The 23,133-nt window shown below is 45.4% G+C and overlaps 1 protein-coding gene across 1 annotated transcript in view; it reads left to right on the forward strand.

Moving 5' to 3' along the window:
* LOC146816469 (uncharacterized) overlaps positions 1-23,133 on the forward strand; it is a 396,549-nt gene that overhangs the window by 136,765 nt on the left and 236,651 nt on the right. The window contains exon 3 of the mRNA XM_085610300.1: positions 12,436-13,345. Coding sequence (XP_085466426.1) covers positions 12,436-13,345 — 910 coding nt within the window. The remainder of the gene's footprint in view (positions 1-12,435; positions 13,346-23,133) is intronic.

A 23,133-nucleotide genomic window follows, 5' to 3' on the forward strand; every position in this document is an offset into this window, starting at 1 on the left:
CAGTTGAAATCACCCATAATAATGAGTTCTCCCTCCCAATCTAACAGTTTAGTGCTCAGCTGATCAAAGATTATCGGTTCATCTGTGTTGGAACCATACACAACACATAGTACATATTTGTAGTTCTCATAGCTAAACTGAGCAGCTGCCCATCTGCCATTTTTGCAAGGGAAGGTCTGTAAAATTTCGATTTTAAATCGTTTATCCTTTAGAGTCGCGACCCCTCTTATGGGATGCTCAAAAGTAGTGCAAACCACAGTGTCGTAGCCTAGTTAATTAAGTATTTTTTTGTCCTTCCCAACAATGTGTGTTTCTGAAAGAAGGGCGATATGAGGATTATGCAATTTTAATTCTGCTGCGATCAGTAGCCTTTTATTTTTGTTATTAAGCCCGGCTACGTTCCAGGCCAAAAGCTTTATCTCATGCATTTATAAGTAATTGAGAGCTTAGCCGTAATACCAAATGGCTTTATACATTCCCTGTTGCTTATAAAAATGTGTCGAAAAATTCGAGCTAATATGTGCACAAAGCGGTTTATTCGATCAGCCTGTAAACATTTTTTTAATGATTTTAACCCCCCCCCCCAAACCCCCCACCCTCCCCTCCCCCATCCACCCAGGTTCTGACCCCAGACAGGGGAAGAACCACCCTAGTGCTAAAGCTGCCGCTGGAAAGGGCAGCGCGTGTAGCAGGTCGTCCAGAGGAGCCACCCAGCTCCAGCCTCCCATAAGTAAAAAGTCAGTATCTATATTTTATATGCCAAAGTTAAGTCTTATCTGTGCCTGTGCTAAAGCTAGAGATGTATGCTTCCGCTTCCTTGATATCATTGAAGTAATGAGTGCGGCCGTTCTTTATAACCTTAAGGCAGGCCGGCTCCTGCAAGTACGCCTGGCCGCCACTAGATTTGATGGGATCGATCAGTTTGCGAAACTGCCATCGTTTGTTCATTGATTCTTTGCTGAGATCAGACCGGACAAAAAAAGAGAGCTCGCCTAAGGTTATTGGGGCATTAGGTCTTGCTCTCTGCCATACCGCTTGGCGAAGTAGAAAATTTCCAAAGCAAATTATAAAAGGGCGTGGGTATTGATTGTCCCTCTTTCTCATAATCAGAGGGAGACGATGCGCCCGTTGGATTTGAGAATCCCAGTCCCAGTCTATAAGGTCCGGAAAAGCTTTCTGCAATAAACCTACAAGATAGGCCCTCGGGTCGGCACCCTCACGGCCCTCTGGTATCCCGAAGAGTCTCAAATTGGAGCGTCTTTGCCGATTCTCCAAGTCTTCTATCTTTAAGCACAGTGTCTGCAGTTGAGTATCATGCTTCTCGACAGCAATGGTCATGTTTGTGTTTGATTCCTCAATCTCTACAACTTGCTCTTGAAGTCCAGCGATATCTTGAGATATCCCCCCCAGTTTAACTGCAAGTTCTTCCAGCGAGTTTCTCATTTTGTTATTGTCTTCCCTCAGTTGAATGTAGTGTTCTTTAGCTTCAGCTCGTTGATCATTCAGTAGCCGGAGAATAGTATCTACTGAGGAGGAATCAGCCAACGCCTGGCCTTGTCTCCTTTTAGGGATACATGCGGTGTCCATTTGAGATAGAGAGTACTTGCAGCTGGGATAGAGCCCTTGGCAGGAGGGGGCGGGTTATGATATATTGATGTAGGGATTGTAGTAGCGAAAGGCTGCAGGGCTGTATCTGTACCCGTTGAAGGATCACCGACATAGACTTGAGTCAGTAGTGGTTCTTGAGAAGTGGAGCCATCTAATGAGTAGTTAAGCGAGACATCATTTTCTGCTATTGATGTAGCAGGGTTATCTGGGGAAGAAAGGGTTTCTATTGCGACAGTAGACTCGATCATACTTGCCCCTGATAATCTTTTTGTCATGTTTTTAACTATACTTTTGGCTTCCATCCACTTTCTTAACGGGCTTTTTTCCACGTGCGTCTCCTTTAAGTTCTGTGCACTTTTTGTAAGTGATTGATTTGGTATAGTGGTTTTAGATCCTTTTTTAGCGCGAAATTTACTTTTGAGTTTACGGCCTCTTCCTGCTCGTGGTTTTGTCTTGAGATCCGTATCCGTATTAAGGCCATCCATTTGGCTCTTACCAACCTCGTCTTCAGATTTAGTCTCATCTTCTATTCTAAGAGTGGTACCCAGTCCCGCAGGAGAATCTAGCTCCGTATCATTACAAGGTTTATTGGGTTCAGTAACAAGTGCTTCCGCCACAGGTATCCCTATGTCTTGCAGGGGACCTTTCGGTCTATCAATAAGCTCTGTAGTGAATGGTATATCCGAGAGGGCGGGGTGTACCCCCGGACAGAGCGGTATCGGGGTTAAATTTGAGTCTGTATCGGGGGAGGAGATTTCTAGAACACCCGTTGTGGCAGCCACTATATGTTCCCTTATGGGGTCGGTAGAGATCGTTTGGTGTCCTATGGGGGTAATGCATGTAAAGGTTTCTGTCTTTTTTTGTTGTTTAGTCCCCTGTAGATTGTAGGTATTTATCCCCTCCCCGTTACTCGTAGTAGTAGTAATGGCATCTTTCTGAGTTATAAGCTCTAAATTCTGTGGAGAGCTGCATGCCTTGCCTCCTGAATACGCTCCCCCGCCCCCTCTTACCGGAAATTTAGTTGTCTGTGTGGTGGTTAGGCCTCCATCAGGCCCTTTTCGAAGTGAATCAGCGAGCAGGGTCGATGGTCTCAATATTTGCTTGCTTGCACTCCCTTTCCCTTGTGAGGGCTCCGTTTCAACCCTTCCTGTCTCCATGGGAGAGCGTCTGTTACTCTTTGACGCAGGTTCATCGTCGTTGATTGGAGCGTTAGGGAGCACAGCTGTTGCTGTTCCGTTCGTTCGTGCATTTGCTGTTTGGAGTGCCGCTGGTCTTATCGGCTGTTTGTTATGCCGTGTTGCTCGCTGTGGGTTCTTCGGGGACATCCTCAGTTGCCAGGTAAGAGAAATGAATAAGGAGGCAATGCGGGTGCAATTACTTAGCCGGTCACCGCCCGGGCTCTTTGAATGTCCTTTTGGAGTTTGTCGGAGGAACCGAGTAGCCCTCGCATTAGCGAAAGTTATCGTCGGCGTCTTCTGCCTCCGCCTCCAACGCTGTGTCCTTGTGTCAATGTATCCGACTGCAAGTCTAATTAAGTTCTTTTCATCGGGGAGCCACGTAGCCTGCTCGTAGCTCGTGAAAGCCTTTTTGTTCTTTATACACATCGCAGAGCGCCAACCATTAGTATCATTAATGTCATTATCATTAATGTCATTTTCATTTTCGCCGAGGAGAGTAGAATAGGGGAAAAGGGGAAAAGCCTCCGGACGAGCTGCTCAGCTCAGATCCTCACTCCGCCATCTTGAATCTGCCCCCCTTTTCATCGGGGAGCCACGTAGGTGACGCAAACATCATCAACCTCGAGACGTTCTACGTCGAGGGATCGAACTGCAGCGGTCACGGAGGAGATCAGATCTAGATCTTCATCAGGGAATCGATCATCATCTCCAGGTCTACATATCGTACAGATTTCTCCAGAGAAATCCCCTAAGGCTACAAAGCAGTTTGGACTTTCACCTCGCTGGTTGGAGAATGTGGGTACAGGTGACTGCAGAAGCCCGGGCTCGGGCTATTCTCGCACGTACTCTCCCTCCAGGATTGCTCCACGTAGAAGCAAGTCTCCTCCTGGTAGGCCAAGGTCACCTTCTCCACGCTGGTCAAGATCCAGGGATCGTCCTTCTCCTCACAGATGGCCCAGATCTCCTGCTAAACGCAGATCACGGTCCAGGGCTCATCATAGTGACCGTCTCCACAAGAGGCGAAGCACCAGATCGCCCACCTGGTCTTCCTCCACAAGGTCCTCGGTCCGGGACTATTCTCCGACCAATTCCTCCACTCCTCCATCACGAGTGTCTCCTATTGATGACATCACTACTTTCTCTGAGGTCCTGGGTAGAGGTGCGCAGAAGTTGAACATCACATTGCACACCCCTCTGGCTCCCACATCAATTATATTTGATACTTTACATCACCGTTCAGCGCCCAGACGTTGGTGCCAGGGCTGTTGGAGCCAGCTATGGCCACATTTCTCACTCCTGCTACGGTGGGCTCTGTGCCTTCGAGGATCGGCAAGAAGTATAAGGCTCCTGTCGAGGATCCTTTATTCCTAAGAGCGGATCCGCCAGCGGACTCAGTTATTGTGGCGGCTGCCATGAAGTCCCACTCGGCGTCTGTTTCCTCTTCGGTCCCCCCGGAGAAAGGCAGTAAGCAAATGGATTCCTATAGCAGGAAGATGTGCAACACTTCCGCGTCATACATGAAAGTGGCGAGTGCTTCAGCCCTTCTGGGGCGTTATGATCGTTCACTTTGGGATTCACTCTCCAGATTCGCTGAAAAACTTCCAAGAGAAGACAGACAGGACTTTAACGAGATTCTCCTTGAAGGTGGGCTTGTAGCCAATCAGATCATAAGTGCGGCTGCGGATGCTTCGGACCTCGCCGCACATGGATACTCCCATGGCGTATGCTCTCCTTAATTTGCCTTTTAACTGTTCGTCCTTATTTGGTGCTCACGCTGATGACCAAATGAACAAAATGAAAGCAGAGATGGACACCGTTAAGGCTGTTGGACTGGAGAAGCACAAGGAATATCGGAAGCGCTTTCGTCAGGGCGACAAGCGCTCCTTTCATCAGCGTGTTCAAACACCTCAATGGTCCTCTCAGAATCAGCAGAGGCCCCAATTCCAACAAAGGGGTCGTGGCAGAGGAAGAGGGAACGCTAAACAGCAACAGTCCTCCACCAAGCAGCCTTCCAAACAGTGAGGTCTTACTTCCTTCGCGCCCGTTCACCATTCCGGTAGGAGGAAGTATCAGTTTTCACCTGGAAGAGTGGGAAGCCATTACAAGAGACAAATGGGTACTGAATATTGTACAGCATGGCTACTTGCTGAGGTTCAAGTCTCCCCCTCCGCAAGTAACCCCACGGAAGCAGCACCTTCCTCAAATTCAAAATCTGCTTTTGCTGGACTACGTAGACACTCTCCGCTCCAAGAAATCCATAGAGGAAGTATCACCCCTGCAAAGAAATCAAGGAGTATACTCCTGCTATTTTCTAGTTAAAAAATGAGGAGTAGTCAAAGAGTACAGACCCATCCTCGACCTGCGTCTGCTCAACGGATTTCTCAAGAAGGAAAAGTTCATAATGCTAGCCCTGCATCAGATCTTCCCGCACCTTCACCAGGCAGACTGGATGTGTGCCATCGACCTGCAGGACACCTATTTTCATATTCCTGTCTCAGTGAAACATCAAAAATTCCTCCGGTTTCAGATCTCTCGTCAACACTACCAGTACAGAGTTCTGCCGTTTGGCCTCAAATCTGCCCCATGGACGTTCTCCAAGTGTATGGCGGTGGTAGCTGCCTTCCTCCGCAAGCGGAAGATCTTCGTCTATCCCTATCTAGACGACTGGCTCCTGAAGAGTTCCACTCCTGTTCTACTCCAGAGCCATCTCTCGTTCTGCCTCAATCTACTACAGTCATTGGGATTACAAGTCCACTACAAAAAGTCGGTCCTCAATCCCACTCAGCGGATTCACTACCTGGGCGCCTCTCTGGACTCTGCAAAGGCAAGCGTGTGTCCTTTGGAGGAGAGGTTATTATCCATGCTTCAGAAATGCCACACGCCTCTCGACACTGCATTCCCCACAGCCAGGCAAGTGTCGTCACTTCTTGGGTCGATGGCTTCGTGCATTTACATTGTGCCGAATGCACGCCTTCACATGCGTCCTCTACAACAAGTGCTAGAGGATCAGTGGTCGCAGAGGTCAGGTCGCTGGGAAGATCTTGTCTCTCTTCAACAAGCTGCCAGGGACTCCATCAGATGGTGGATGAAACGCTCCCATCTGCTTCAAGGCGTCCCCTTCCATCAGACGCCTCCGACACAGACAGTGGTCACAGATGCCTCCATGCAGGGCTGGACTGCTCATATGGACCAGCTTCAGGTACAAGGTCTCTGGTCCACTTCAGAAAGAACTTATCACATACATTTTTTGGAGCTATAAGCAGTACATCTAGCTCTCAAATCCCTGTATCCTTCTATCCAAACCAGCCACGTTCAGAATCAGACAGACAACACAACAACTATGTTCTATCTGAACAAGCAAGAAGGCACCAAGTCACGAGTCCTGTCTCTGGAAGCTCAGTCCATTTGGCGATTGCTACTGGCGAAAGGTCTGTCAATCATCGCAGTACACTTGCCAGGAACCCTGAATGTGCAGGCAGACGGTCTCAGCAGAGACTTCGTAGAAGCGCACGACTGGGTGCTCAACGAAGACGTCGTCCAAGAGATCTTCCGGCAGTGGGGAGTACCGGACATCGATCTTTTCGCAGACGCGGCGAACGAAAAATGCCCTGTCTTCGCCTCCAGGTTTCCCCAACAGGGATCACAGGGGAACGTACTTTTGATCAGCTGGTCGCAGACATTGCTGTACGCTTTTCCTCCTCTCCCTCTCATACCAGCGGTCATACAGAAATCTACAGGACCAGAGCAAGGATGATCCTAATAGCTCTGGAGTGGCCCCAGCAGGGGTGGTATCCGGATCTCCTCCAGCTGTCAGAGGTGCCACACCGGAGATTGCCTTGCCTGCCGAACTTACTGACCAAGAGCCAGGGGAGAGTGTTCCATCCCAACCTCCCCTCACTTCGCTTGACGGCATGGCTCCTGAAGTCATCCAGTACGGACATTTAGATCTTCCGTCGGACTGTATGAACATTCTCCGAGAAGCAAAAAGGCCCTCCACTAGGAAGTCTTATGCCTTCAAGTGGAAGAGGTTCTACATTTGGTGTAGAGATAACGCTCTTGATCCAATCCAGGGTCAAAAACCGGTTATTCGCCCCTACTTATTGCACTTGGCAAAGTCTGGTTTAAAGTACACTTCTATCAGAGTCCACTTAGCTGCTATCACAGCTTATAGAAAATCTCCTACCCAGGCCTCATTCTTCCAGATGCCGGTAGTCAAAGATTTCCTAGAAGGGCTTAAAGTATTTCCGCCAGTGAGGTCTCCTTCCCCTCCCTGGGAACTCAACATCGTTCTCTCTAAGTTGATGGGAGCTCCCTTCGAACCTATTCATAAGGCGTCCTTGCAGCATCTGACCTGGAAGGCTGCCTTTTTAGTAGGCATCACTTCTGCCCGCAGGGTAAGTAAGATTCAGGCCCTGTGCTGCAAGGAACCTTACACTGTTTTCCATGCCAATAGAGTGGTGCTACGTACTCACCCGAGCTTCCTGCCCAAGGTGGTCTCGGATTTCCACGTTAATCAGGTTATCACGTTGCCCACTTTCTTTCCTCAGCCAACCACTCCCCCGGAGAGAGCTTTACATTCTCTAGACCTCCGAAGGGTATTGAAATTTTACCTTGCTAAAACCCTTTCGCTTAGGAAGTCTGACAGGCTCTTTGTCAATTACGGCCCAACTAATACCGGGCTGGCTGCTTCCAAGAGGTCTATTTATAGTTTGTTTCCTGCATAGCCTTGTCTTATCAGCTGTCTCACAAGGTTCTACAGGCTAGACCAAGAGCACACTCTACTAGAGGGAAAGTTTCTACTGTAGCTCTCCTTCGCAACGTTCCCATTTCTGAAATTTGCAAAGCGGTTACACGGCGCTCTACACATACCTTTACAAGCCATTATTGCCTAGATTCGGATGCACAGGCCGACGCCCAGGTGGGGCAGGCCTCTTTGAGGAATTTGTTTGCATAACTGCTATGCAAATGTGATGTTAATGCAGGTTCTAGATGCTTTATTGCTTGTCCGAGATTTTGGGTATGGGTTTGCTACTCTATTCATAGATTATGACTATTGATGAGTATCCCCTGGATGAGAAGGATTAGTTACTTACCTGTAATCCTAGTTCTCATCCAGGGGTGTACTCATCAAAGTCATAAGCGACCCACCCACCTCCCCGGACGAGCATTCTCTTCAAGTTATTGTTTATTGATTGCAGATCTACTCGGGTGCGTGTGCACCGTCAAAAATAACTGACCTAACTGTCACCTGTGGTGCATCATGGGAGCAAGGGGGCTCCTGCAGGGCTTAAAGGCACAGTCCCCCTACTCTAATGCCTTAAAGGCAAGGTGTCAGTTTTCTTTGTTTTCTTGATACTCTACTGCAGCCTACAGGCAAATGCCTGCAATTACAAGTTTGCTTTATGGCAATAAAGCATTGTTGTGTGACAATTGGTTTAGTGCTTCCTTTTTTCCTTATGGGTTAGGGGTACTACAATGCAAACCTATGTAATTTCAGCTTTTTTGCCATGTTTGAAACATTTTAGGCTGCATGTATATGTTTTCACATATGCATATATATGTATATATGGAATTCCAATCCTGGCAATCGACGAGCAGACAGGCACAGACTCCGTGAAATAATGGCAAAAAGAAGAAGTTTAATCCAACAGCGGCAAGACGCGTTTCGACGGCGAACCGCCTTGTTCACTTGTCTGTTACACATGTCAGTGACCTTTACATATGTTAATGTGCAGTTGTCATGGCAACCACCACTCTGTCATCATAGACCTAAAGAATCATGACCGGGCTGATCGGCGTGACTATGCCAAAAACACGAACATACTAAATAAACGTGTATAAATTAAAACATGTCAAAATTAAACACATACATATATTAAATGGCATATATATATGAAAGACAATTATTCTGCTTAACTGAAAATAAAACAAAGTGCCTTATATGTCTCACTGTCCCGTGTACATGTATGGACATAGAAGACATGAAAATAAGCCCACAACGGGAAACATCATCTAAAACATTCTAAATAAACATAAGAGATGCAAAATGCATCTGTCAGAAAAGATACCCAAATGCTAGATTTAATTATAAAGTCCAAAGGAAAAGACGCTATCAAATATTGTGTCTCACACGGGTGCCTGTCTAGACGTGAAGAGTTCTAGTGATCAGTCGCAAATGAGACAGGAGCAGCCGGGGAGAAAATAGGATACCTAGGCAAAGTGTCGGACTATAATAAGCAGAGAGCGTCTATGGTGGTCCTAATGAAGCGAATAATGGGTAGGAGAAATGGAGGAGGGTGCCGCCCAAGTGGGCCAAGATTGAAAGAAAGGTGTAGAGAGGTGTACTTCACAATAAAGGAGTGTGTGAAAACATTCCCTGGGGCACTAATGAAGTCAGATAAAAGAGGACAGAAACAAAGGCAAGGAAAAAGAAAAATTAAGATTTTAGTGTACATGTAGTGGGTGGGTTGCTAGAATGTAAAGCACATGTAAAAAGGAAATAAAAAAGCGTGTGAACAGACTGTAGCAGAATATTAGAGAGAGATTGGAAATAGCGGCAAGAGACCCGCTAGACTAAAGGTGGACATTAAGCGCTTCGTCTGCGTTCATACCATTAGGGATTTTTGAAATGTACAAAAGAATGTAACGGGATTCCAATCTCCTTATATGTATATATATGTATTTTCTATATGCTCCGGGATCCCGCACGTGGGCGGGGATTATTCATAGATTATGACTTTGATGAGTATAGCCCTGGTTGAGAACTAGGATTACAGGTAAGTAACTAATCCTTCACAACCCTATTGGAACTATCAGCAGTTCCTCATCAAAAGCTACTTCTCTCACCCAAGCTTCTCACTCAGAACCATGGAGAGATAAGACATCCAGATCCCAATCAACTCAACCTTGCGATCTGGCACCTGAGGCTACCTCAATCTCCCGCCAGACTGTATGAACGTCATTAAAGAAGCTAGACGTCCTACCACCAGGGCATGCTATGCAGCAAAATGGAAAAGATTTGTAATTTATTGCACAAACAACAAAATCAATCCACTAGATGCTTCTATTCAGAACATTATCTGCTACCTCTTCCATCTATAACAATGTAACCTAGCATCTACATCTAGCTGCCATAGCAGCCTACCTCCAAAACAGACAACACTTGTCTTTGTTTCGAGTGCCCGCTATCAAAGTTTTTATGGAAGGACTTAAAAGAATAATTCCTCCCAGAGTTCTGCCCACTCCAGTGTGGAACCTAAACGTGGTCCTTACCAGACTCCTGGGTCCCCCTTTTGTACCTCTCCACAAATGCGGACTGCAGTTTTGCAGCGTGAATCTTTCTGGATTCACTATGCTGTGCATTATTCCGCGGTCTAGTGGTTGGGTCCGGAATAACGTACAGCATAGTGAATCCAGAAAGTCTTCAAGCTGCAAAACTACACCGACAGGTAAGAAACTAACCGTTCCTCACTTGGAAAGTAGCTTTTCTGGTCGCTATCACCTCTCTAAGGAGTTAGTGAACTCCAGGCATTAACCATACAAGAACCATTTTTACAAATCCATCATAACAAAGTGGTTCTTAGGACTAACCCTACATTTTTACCCAAAGTAGTATCTGCCTTCCATCTCAACTAGTCTGTTGAACTCCCAGTGTTTTTCCCTCAACCAGACTCCGTGGCAGAACAAGCTCTTCACACGTTAGACGTTAAAAGAGCAATACTTTACTAAATTGAATGGACAAAATCCTTTAGAAAGACCAAACAGCTTTTTGGCTTTCTCCCCACCTCATAAAAGCAATCCCATCTTAAAAACAGGAATTGCAAGGTGGTTTGTTAAATGCATCCAGATATGCTACATCAAAGCCAAACGCACAATAACCATTCCCCCTAGAGCTCATTCCAGACGCAAACTAGGGGCTTCTATGGCATTCTTAGGGAACATTCCCTTAGATGACATCTGCATAGCAGCAACTTGGGCTACACCACACACCTTCACAAAACACTATTGTGTAGATGTGCAAGCAAAACACGCTAGTGTGGGCCAGGGTGTATTAAAAACACTTTTTCAAACCACTACAACAGATACAGGTAGCCACCGATGAGGAGGTAACTGCTGTATAGTCTATGCACAAGTATACGATCTGCAGCTCATATGCCTCGAACGAAAAATGTTACTTACCAGTATGCATCTGCTCTTGGCATGTAGAGCTGCAGATTTGTATACGCCCACCCACCTCCCCGGATACCTCCATCTGTTCCAGTAATAGCTTACTTAGATACATTGCACATGGACATATCTTTCTACTTCTTACTACTCCATCAGAACCCTTCATGGCAAAAACAATCTAAGGATGGAGTCGATGCCCATGTGCACTATCGTCTTAGGGAGGAGTCACCTACCTTGTGACTACAAAGACTTCTTCCAAGACAAAAACAAAGTGGAAACATCCGAGCCCAACACCAGATGGTGATCTATGCACAAGTATATGAATCTGCAGCTCTACATGCCAAGAACAGATGCATACTGGTAAGTAGCATTCTCCTTTCTTCCTCCTTGCTTTTAATATGATTGTTAACTTTGAACAGTAGTAAATCTTATTTGCAGCGCTTTTCATTTGTGCTAACAATCGTGTCTGAGAATGATGAACACAATACCGCCTGTTGCCTATGAGGCAAATGCATTTAATTAAACAACTTTACATGTTATGAGTAAGTATTAAATGACTTGTGCGCAACTCTTAAGTAAACCAAAAGGAATTCTGTACACTGCCCAAAACGCACAGCCACCTTTTCGTCAATCACTAGAAGATGCCATCCTTTAAATGTTGGAATTTGACTGGAATCTATTGAGGATCTCAAATGTCTTCTATTTACGGTATTGAAAGCCATTTGAGCTCAACGAATGCTGGGATCACTCAAACACCCTCCTGCACACCCAAACCAGATAAACAATTTTGGGTGTTATTTCTTAGTTTCGTACAGTATCAAAGTTGCAAATATTCTACTACCTGGTGTTGAGTTTCATGTAACACACGGAGGAAGATGGAGGTATGCCACTGCACACCCTCTTCAAGAATAAAGGTAAACACATTGAGTCCGAAGGACTATGATAACTGGCCACTTTTCAATCCCTACCTGAAAAACGCCTACTTTGAATTGCAGAGAGAACTTTCCTAATCCTAGCCTGCCCATTATGTTACATGAGGAAGCCTCATCTACTAGTTGTGGCATGCTTCATCATAGCCGACCTCATCCCACCCTGATAAGATGGTACTACAAGGTGGACTCAGGGGTAAAGAGTCCAGTATGTCCAGGGCTGCAAGTAAGTAACCAGTTCTTATGAAGCTGCTTCTTGCAGGGCAGAGATGTGAAATCGGAGACTGGTGTAAATCCAAGCAAGTTTCGAAATTATTTAACAATGGTATGCTGCTCAAATATCTTTGTTGGAAACTATTCAATTCCTCCCCAAGAAGACCAGAAAATTTGACTTCAGGCAGAAACGTTGAGTTAGCCTTTCTTATGCAAATGTTATGGACCTGTTGTGTTGAACGTTATTGGCATGGACGTCTCATGCATATAAATGCCAGTGGAATGAAAGAATAGCTGTGCATCTATTGGCAAATGTAATAGATGCTCTTTATTTTTTACAGAGATGTTGGTAAAGAGGGGTCACCATCGATCCCTAACTTGAGAATTTATCAAGATGAAGTCATTGCAGATATCGCATCCCACCAGCACCCAGGCGACTCACCCCTTCTTGGTGACCCCCCAAAGACTCCTGCCAGAGACGCAGATCACTTGCAACATGATGTAGACTTTGATCATAAACAGCCACATGAAAAGGACGAGTGGTGTTTGGCCAGTGATCACCAGACCGCTGAATTGAGAGTACCGAAATCCAGAAAGAGAATGACTAGCACAAGTAGCAGCAGCAGCAGCAGCAGCAGCAGTAGTAGTAGTAGTAATAGCAGCAGCAGTAGCAACAATAGTAGCACCACTGGTACAAGAAGAAAGAGAAGAAGAAAGCAGAGCCTGGACAGAAAAAAGGGGCATATTAGAGACCGGAGCCAGAGTAGAAACCGTTCTAGGAGTAAAAATAGAGACCGTAGCCAAAGCATAGACAGGGGCAGAAGTAGAAACAGGCCCAGAAGCAGAGGAAAAAGTCCAAACAGGGGCAGAAGTACAAATAGGGCCAGAAGCCGTAGTCCAAACCGGGGAAGAAGTACAAATCGAGTCAGAAGCCGGAGTCCGGATAGAGGCAGGAGTACTACTAGAAACAGAAGCCGGAGTCGAAACAGGGGAAGGAGCACAAACCGAGACAAAAGCCGCCACAGGAGCAAGAGCCGCCACAGGAGCAAGAGCCGCCACAGGAGCAAGAGCCGCCACAGGAGCAAGAGCCGCCAGAGGAGTAAAAGTTTAAGCCCAACATTTAAAGAACTGGAACGTGCCAGGAAGAAGCAAGAACTGGTGGACCTGAACAAAGAACTTAATTCTGTTCCAACTAAGTCCATTCTGAAGAAACCAGCAGACAAAGACGGAGATTGCAAGCAATCCAATCAGGTTTGCCCTAAAATCTTTCTAGTTTAACTTAAATTATTCTTTTGAGAGATAAAATGTTTTGTGAATGGGTTTATATATATAATATGTGTGAGAAAACCCTCTTGCTTCACAACAAAAAGGTAGGAGTCGCACTCAGAATTGCAGGAAAAGAAAGGTTTTTAATGACTGACGCGTTTCAACCTCAGTCTTTGTCAAAGACATTATATATATATATATATATATATATATATATAAAATGTGTGTGAGTATGCAATTAATGAAAATGTGGCAGCTAACATCCGCCTCATGTTCTCTGAGCCTACCACGTTACCAGTTGTGAAGCCCAGTTTGTTTGCTGTCAGTAGGATTTGAGGGAGTGCTATTCCTGACACACTACCTGCATATGCATTTGATGTTTTTTTATAGTCCTTACCAACGTCCAAACCTCAGCCTTCCAGGAAATTTGGAAAATGTAGGCGTCCTCTTTGTATTCGATGTCAGTCAATAAGTGCATATGTCAAGCAAAATATGCAGTTACAGAGGTATCTTTGTGGCAGTGAATTCCCCAGAAAACTCATCTGAGGTTGCAACTCGGGATGAAACACCCATCTATGCTGAATACGTGTTATTTTAATTTTATTTGTCTAGCACAGAGTATACAGAAATAAAGGTCTTTAATGTAAAGTGCCTCAAGCATTAGAATAACAGAAAATTCTCTTTCAGGGGATCCTCATCAATAGTCATAAGCATTGAATATTCCCGCCCATGTGCGGGGACCCCGGAAATGATAAAAATTATATATGAAAGAAAAGCCGAAAAGGCTGAAACGCGTTGGTGTGACAGACTAGGGCTCTGTTAATCGGATAAATATTTACAAGGTTCCAGAGTGCGGGCGTCCTTTGTTTTGAATATTGACTTTTGGCCTTTGGCTTGGCCCAACACCCTCACCCGCTGTTGAGCGATCCGGATTAAGCCACATTGTGAGAAAAACAAAATATATATATATTCACTGAAAAAACCATAGGTTTCACACATGTTATAGTTAGCTGGACATTTCACTCATAAAAAAACAATGAAATTCCCCTGTTGTAGTTAGTTCAGCTAACTATAACTCGCGCGCCCGCAATGCACTGCTGATGACGTCACATATTACATCACTCATGACATGGTCAGTGACATCACTCATGACATCACTCATGACATCATCCATGGAGTATGTGTTTCTGAACAATTTTAATATGTTTAATATATATAGGGAAAGGCCTGGTGAAGAATGAGTGGGTGTTCAAGTGTGTCAATGGATGATTTTCTGTGGTGCGTAACTGACTCTATAAGTGAGTCATTAAATGTATCTTACTGCAGAGTAGTGACTAAACTGTGTAAATGTTTGTATGTGTCTATGTTGGTGTATAAGTGGCGGCATGGTTTTGTGAATACCTATATAAGTGTCTATATGAGTTATTGATTGCTTGTCTCAGTATCTGTATGGGTTCCTGAGTGTTTGTGTGGGTAGGGTGTGTGTGACTCTATGCATAGATGTGTGAGTGGGTGATTCTATGGGTGCATGGTTTTAAGAGTACATCTGTGATGGACTGGTTGAGTGAGTGTATGTATGGGTGTGTTAGGGATTGAATGTATATCTCAGTGGTACATTTGTGACTAACTACATATGTGAAAGGCAGTATATATGCGTGTAAGAGTATATAAGTGGGTAGATGTGAGAGTGTGTGATTGTGAGTGACTGTATGGATGAGAGTGTGCTTGTATCAATGATTCTATAAGAGCGTAAGAATGTGATACTATTTTTATGAGTAAGTGAACTTGAGTGTGTATAACTGCATAGGTGAGTAAATGGGAGTGTGATTATTTGCATGACTGAGTAGGTGTGAGTACCTCTATGGATGATTGGTAGTGTGTGAGTGTCTATATAGGTGTATAAATGCATGTGATAGTTTTGTATGGAGTGACTGTAATTATGAGTGACTGTACAGGTGAATGAGTGGAGGTGTATGTAGACCTAAGAGTTAATAAGTGGGTATGTAGTTATTGGTATTGCAGTATGTATGGTTTTGAGAATGGAACTCTGAAATTTTGAGTCGGTGTATTGTGGTAAATTTAAATTACCTAGACTTAATTTATGCGGTAAAATTCAATAAGAATAACTCAGTAAAAATAAGAGGCAGAATCCGTGGTATTTGAGGTTATAAAAGGGAATTTATTCCTTACAAAGGAATTATGGTTCGAACCAGGCAATCGGGTTCCGTCACCACGAAGGTTCAGGAAGGGATAGGCAATACATTATTGACAGGTTATAATATATATATCAAATGCATTACAGTGAAGACATATGTAGAAGGCGTTACAACTGAGAAGAGAGATAAGAATACACATACGTAATGAAAAAGGCGTTACAATAGGCGTGCATAAAGGCGTGTACTAGAAACGTCATTATGATGATGACACAAGTGGGTGGATCCATAAGAGAATCCTGCAATGTCAGCAGAAATATATGGCAGAGATGCGCGCACAGCCGCATGACGTGTGATTGACGTGTAACTAGAGGGTGAAGGGAACTTGACATTTAGCCCTACATGAGGAGACAGAAGTCTGGGATGTCAGGATAACCTAATCCCAAATCGTATCTAATATCTTGTGTTTAAGGAACTATATTATCTGGAAGGAAAGGTCTCTCAAGCAGAGGCTATTCTATACTGACTGCTAGTGCGTGTACAAGCGTCTAAGTGTCTACATGAGATGCGAGGGGGCATGGGCCTACCATGGCAACAGAAGTCATGAATTACTTGCTCGGAGACAGTAAGGCCGGGCCCTTTGCTCTGTAGCTGGAAGAATGTTTACCTAAACTACTAGACAGGAATGCATTTCTCGAGGAGCGGAGCAGATAACTTGAAGGCTGAATACAGTTTTTGGCAGGCAACAGGCCGGGCTAGGCACCGTTAGCCGCGCAGGAAGTAAGACAAAGTTCATGGATACAGATACAGGTCCAGGCTGGAGCATTCAGAGGCAGAAGCAGGAAAAGCTCGATGGCAGAATTCAGGGCCTACCTTGCCAGAGCTGGAAAACATGAAAAGTATACCATATAAAGACGGTGGCAAGGCATACTTAGGAACGGAATATCTGACCCATTCATGGCAGATCTGAAAGAGGACATGTTAACGTTGGACGCATATGTATTTGCGTCTTCATAGCTTGAAGTGGAGGGAACATACATGTACTTGTAGCATGTACATGGAGCCGTTGGGGTCTAAGATAGGGGACACAATTGACCATAAAAATTCATATTTCCTCAGTATCCGAGGTTATATTAGGGTGTGAGAAGATGTGGTAATTTATCACATGGATGACGTCATCAGTGATGTCATGAGTGATGTCATTTGAGATGTCATCAGTGATGTCATGAGTGATGTCACTGACCATGTCATGAGTGATGTAATATGTGACGTCATCAGCAGTGGATTGCGGGCGCGCGAGTTATAGTTAGCTGAACTAACTATAACGGGGGAATGTCATTGGTTTTTTACGAGTGAAATGTTCAGCTAACTATAACATGTGTGAAACCTATGGTTTTTTCAGTGAATTTGCAAGGTTTTTTAAATGCTAATTCCTAACTATAACGTGTGTGAAACCTATGGTTTTTTCAGTGAATTTGCAAGGTTTTTTAAATGCTAATTTATGAATGTATGATATTTTTAGAATATTTATTTTACAATAAGCTATATAGATATATATATATATATATATATATATATATATATATATATATATATATATATATATTCACTGAAAAAACCATAGGTTTCACACATGTCACCCGTCAAGGTCAGTCCAAAAATTTTCGACATCGAAGCAAAAGTCTCCGTCGACGGCAGCACACCGCAGGTAGACATCGAGGCACCGATCATCAGAGTAGAGGCGGCTGCCGTCGAAGCACGGTTCTCCGTCAGCGTCAAGTAGACGTTCGACATCGAGAGGCCGGTCGGCTGCAAAATTGAGTCCTCCATCCAAGAGGAGAAAGTCAACGTCCAGGCAGGCGTCACCGTCACCAAGACAACGGTTGACGTCGAGAAGGCAGTCGGTCCAGAGACGTTCCAGATCAACGTCGAGGCACCAGCCCAAAGAGGCCTCACGCCCGGTAAGCCTCTCTACATCACAGTCACTGATGTCGAACAGGTTCTCCCAGTTCTCACAGAGGTTCAATGTCATCTCTACGTCTAGGAGTCCAGTGTCCAGAGGAGACCAAGATTCACCGCCCAGGCGTGCACAAGAAACTGAGAAGTCTCCCCCTCCTCCTCATTATTCTCCTGAGGGTCGAGAAGGGCAAAGATGGCCTTCCATCTTGGTGATAGACGGATGGAACAGGCCCTTGCATCACGGGGCCACAGCTCCAGCCATGGTGGCACAGCATTACTCGAGCCCCCTTCACAGATCTCCGTTGGCTCGGCTGGTACACTCAGTAAATGGAGAGCATACTCCATCAAGAGCCAGGGGTTGCAGTCGCACTCCTGCGCACTCTCACAGAAGGAGATCTAGATCCAGAAGCAGGAGGAGAAGGCACAGATCTCAACCACCTTCCTCCTTTTCCACACACACACGTCACACAGACACTATTCACCTACTCTTACTGACAGCCCGCCATCGAGGGTCTCTCCAGTGGATGACGTGAGCACTTTTCAGGGCGTGCTTGGCAGAGGGGCAGCGAAACCAAAGATCCCTATGCCGACTCAACAGAGTTTGTCATGTGTCATCTTTGAAACTTTACACGAAAGAGCAGCATCTAGACCTCTGCTACAATTGGTCCCGGGACTAATCGAACCGGTTATGGACATTTTCCTCACGCCGGCGACACTCTAGTCCGTGCCAGCTAGGATTTTAAAGAAATATCGTTCACCGGAAGAGGACCCGCTTTTCCTTATACATGACCTCCCACCGGATTCTGTGATAATTGCTGCAGCAAAAAAGACTCCTGCTTTTGCTTCCTTCTCTACTGTTCCACCAGATAAGGCGAGTAAGACACAGCATTCATGTGAAAGGAAAGTATGCGGTTCATCAGCCTCTATGATGAAGGTATCGAGTGTATCGGCTGTCTTGGGCTGGTATGACAGGTCATTGTGGGACTCCCTGCAAAGATTCACAGAAAAGTTACTGTAAGAAGATTGTAAGGACTTTGAGATTTTGCATGAAGGCAGCTTGGTGACCAACCAATTATTAGCGCTGCAGCTGATGGTGCTACTCTTTTGGCTCATGCCTATGCGCATGGGATATGCGCTAGAAGAACCTCCTGGCTCCGACTCACAGCGCTCAAACCAGAGGCACAGACTTGGATCCTAAATCTTCCCATCTCCTGCTCATCTTTGTGTGGGGCACACACCCATGAAGAAATGTCCCAGATGAAGACGGAGCTAGGCACACTAAAGGCCGTGGATCTAGAGAAAAAGGAGTTCTGAAAACGATTCAGACCTTACAATTGGCGATCCTCCTAACAGAGGGTTCAAACCCCTCAATGGCAGAAAAATCAGGATCAGCAAGGGCAACAAAGATCTCAATATCAAGGCAAACGTTCCTCCAGAGGATGAGGAAACCATCATCGGGATAACACCTCCGCCAAGACGCAGGCCAAACAATCAGTGTCCACTTCCCCCATCGCTGTTCACCACTTTAGGGGGGGGGGGGGGGGGGGAGTATTGCAAATCATCTCGAAGAATGGCGAGCTATCACAAAGGACCAGTGGGTGTTTGCTACGCTGCAGAATGGGTACTCACTACATTTTTGACGCCATCCTCCTTCAATCCCTCCTGTTCCATCATCGTGTCACCATATAAGAATATTGCAGAGCGAAGTTGCCACCCTTCTGCGAAAATCAGCTATCGAAAAAGGTGCCAATATCTCAGAGGGACAGGGTTCTACTCAAGATACTTCTTAGTAAAGAAAAAGGGTCGAAAAGCGGAGTACAGACCCATTCTGGATCTTCGAACACAACAAATCAATCAAGAAGGAGAAGTTTCACATGTTGGCTCTCCATCAAATATATCCACATCTCAGGCAGGGGGATTGGATGTGTTCGCTGGATCTACAAGATGCATACTTTTACACGTCCCGGTCAGTCAACATCACAGACCATATCTGAGATTACTGGTGGGATCTTCTCACTGCCAGGTCAAAGTACTACCTTTCGGGTTGAAGTCAGCTCCCTGAGTGTTCACGAAGTGCGTGGCAGTGGTGGCAGCCGCACTACGCCGCACAGGCATCTTCGTGTACCCGTACCTGGACGACTGGCTGTTAAAGGGTCCCTCCCCCCGCAGCGTGAGGAGTCATTTCCTGCAATGCCTAGACATTTGTCACCGGCTGGGCCTTCATGTGAACTTCAACAAATTCAACTCCACAACCTACACAGAGGATCCATTTTCTAGGAGCACTGTTAGACTCCGAGGTAGGAAAAGTGTTTCCTTCGGAGGAGAGACAATTTTCCATCATACAGAAATGCATACTTGTTCGGGACAACAGAATGCTGCTGGTTCGTCGGATTGCCTACCTGTTAGGGTCGATTGCATCCTGCATCTTCCTGGTCCCCAATGCCAGACTGCGAATGCGTCCTCTTCAGCAGGATCTGGAGGACAAGTGGGACCAGCAAACAGCTCGCTGGGACGACAAGATAAGTCTCTCAAACGCAGCAAGAGCATCCATCCCGTGGTGGATGAAGAAGAATATGCAAGTAGGGATACCTTTTCATCAAGCACCTCCCTCTCAAACACTGATCTCAGACACTTCCCTCCAGGGCTGAGGAGCCCACATGGGGTCTCTCCAGACACAAGGTCAATGGTCATCAAAAGAAAGGTCATATCACATAAACATGCTGGAGCTGAGAGCAGTTCACCTGGCCCTCAAGGCTTTCCTCCCTTCGATTCAGGCAAGTTCAGTCTTGGTACAGACGGACAATACCACCACTATGTACTACCTGAACAAACAGGGGGAACTCGCTCTCGCACACTGTCTCTGGAAGCTCAAGCTCTCTGGCATGGAACCTATCGATCACAGCGGTACACCTGCCGGGAGAACAGAACACGAGAGAGGATGCTCTCTGTCGCCACTTTGAAGACAGACAGGACTGGGTGCTCAACGACTAGGTCGTCTAAGACATCTTCCAGGCTTGCGGTCGTCCAAGCATCAATCTCTTCGCTGACGACGAAAATTCAAAATGCCAAGACTTCGCCTCAAGGCTCTACCGGCCACGGTCGAAAAGGAATGCCCTTTTGATAGACTGGTCAGGGGCATTTGTGTACGCCTTTTCATCTCTTCCTCTCATCCCAAAGGTGGTAACCAAGCGGTCTCATTCGCACACGAGAATGATCTTGATAGCCCCAGACTGGCCGAGACAATGGTGATACCCGGACCTTCTGAACCTGTCCGAATGCTCTCACAGGAGGCTGCCGTGCAGACCGGACCTGCTGTCCAAGATGAACGGGAGGATTCATCACCCCAACCTTCCCTCACTGAACTTGGCAACATGGCTCCTGAAGTCCTCCAGTATTGCCATTTAGGTCTGCCACAAGACTACATGTCCATCTTAAAAGAAGCAAGACGGCCTTCCACTAGACACTCATATGCGTGCAAGTGGAAATATTTTTATATGTGGTGCGTTCAAAACAATTGTAACCCAACCAAAGGACAAGAGGTCATTCTTCCATACCTGCTTTACCTGGCAGAAGCAGGCTTGAAATTTCCATCCATTGAGGTGCACTTAGCAGCTATCACTGTGTATAGGCGTTCACCTTCTCAACCTTCTTTCTTTTAGTTACAGGTTGTAAAATGCTTCTTACACGGGCTGAAAAAGGTCTACCCTCCTGTCTGGCAACCTTCACCACCCTGGGAGCCAAACCTGGTGCTATCAAAGTTGATGGGTCCACCTTTCGAACCTATCTACAAAGCAATCTTGCAATACCTCACCACTTGGAAGGCGACTTTTTTGGTAGCGATCACGTCAGCTCGCAGAGTGAGTGAAATACAGGCCCTCTGCTCTAAGGAACCTTATACCGTTTTCCATCTCAATAGGGTCGTATTGAGGACTCCTCCCTCTTTCCTCCCGAAGGTGGTGTCTGATTTCCATATGAATCAGACCAGCTCTCTGCCCACCTTTTTCCCTAAACCCTCCACTCCAGCTGAGAGGGCTTTACACTTTTTAGACCTAAAAAGAGTTTTAAAATTCTATCTGGATAGGTCCAAGTCCACGAGAAAATCTGATCAACTATTTGTTAACTATGGCTGGATCAGAACGGGTTTCCCAGCTTCAAAGCGGTCCATCTCCAGATGGATAGTTTTGTGCATCAAATTATCTTATCAATTAGCGCAAAGGCCCCTTGGGTCTTCTCCCAAGGCGCATTCCACGAGAGGAAAAGCGGCTACGACTGCTTTTCTTCATAACGTGCCTGTCTCTGTAAGGAGGCAACTTGGAGGTCCATCCATACATTTACGAGGCAATATTGTCTAGATTCAGACACCAGGACAGACACTCAAGTAGGCCAGGCCTCCTTGAGGAATCCGTTCAGCAGCTGACGGCGGCTGTTGTATGTTTTCATCCTCTCTCATTTGCCTGCAGGTGAAAGATGGGCTTGCTATTCTATTCAGTGCTTATGACTATTGATGAGGATCCCCTGGATTAGAAGGATATATTGCTTACCTGTAATCCTAGTTCTCTTCTAGGGGTATCCTTATCAAAGTCATAGCAACCCACCCACCTCCCCAGGCAAATGAGATTTTCTTAATTGTTAATGGCTATCTTTGTGCCCTGACCTTCAGGGTTACGCAAAGAACAACTGACCTAACTGTCACCCCTGAGGCATGATGGGAAGCTAGGGGTCATGGCTGCATTAAAGGCACGGTGCCAGTTTTGTGTGAAAATGCTTTCATTTTTTGTGCTATTGGTTCACAATGCAGCCTGTAGGCTAACAATCTATTTTCCAGTTTTCTTCGTGGTTTACTCATTAAAAACAGATTTCAAGTGCTACTTGCCCTCTTCTGTTTTTACATACACATTATGTCTTTTGTTTATTACATTGTTTAGCATCCTAGATGGGAGCTGCATTGGTATATGAGAAAATTATGTGTGTATGTGTATATATATATATATATATATATATATCATGTGATCAAGACTGCCGTGGGGCAGTCGAAACGCGTCAGGCTGAGCACTTGCGTGATATTTCCATGCACTTTAATCTGCAACCTCAATAAAAAGAAATTATTTTCCACGTTGTGGTCCGTACCTGCTTTTTGGATCCCACTAAGGATCGCTCCAGGACTCTGGTTTTTATATATATATATATATATATATATATATAATATAATTATTTCCAGGGTCCCCGCACATGGACGGGAATATTCAGTGCTTATGATCCATACTTTCATTACTTTAGTTCTGGCCCTCCCTCCTACACTACACCTACTCAGCAATCATGTTATGATACATATGCCATAGAACAATAAGCAGGGCAGTTAGTAATATTTGGGCTGTAAGGACAATGTGCGAGAAAGGGGACACTTGCAATTGCTCTCTTGTTAAAATGTAAAAGGACAATTATCTTCTCAATAAGTCTTTTCCAGTAATGTTTCCTGTTGTCATCAGTTGTCACTAGTGGTGTAATTTACAATACCGGGATCAATGTCCTCTTTTGTGTGATGACAGGAATTTTTCAAATTCTGTACTTGGGTGATGCTATATTTTGTTTCTCTTAAGAGTTTTTGAAACCTTGAGACCTATCTTAAGCAGGCGTCTCCATGGGGCTCTTTAATTCTAAATC

The sequence above is a fragment of the Triturus cristatus genome, chromosome 6, assembly GCF_964204655.1.
Source record: "Triturus cristatus chromosome 6, aTriCri1.1, whole genome shotgun sequence".
Lineage (NCBI taxonomy): Eukaryota > Metazoa > Chordata > Amphibia > Caudata > Salamandridae > Triturus > Triturus cristatus.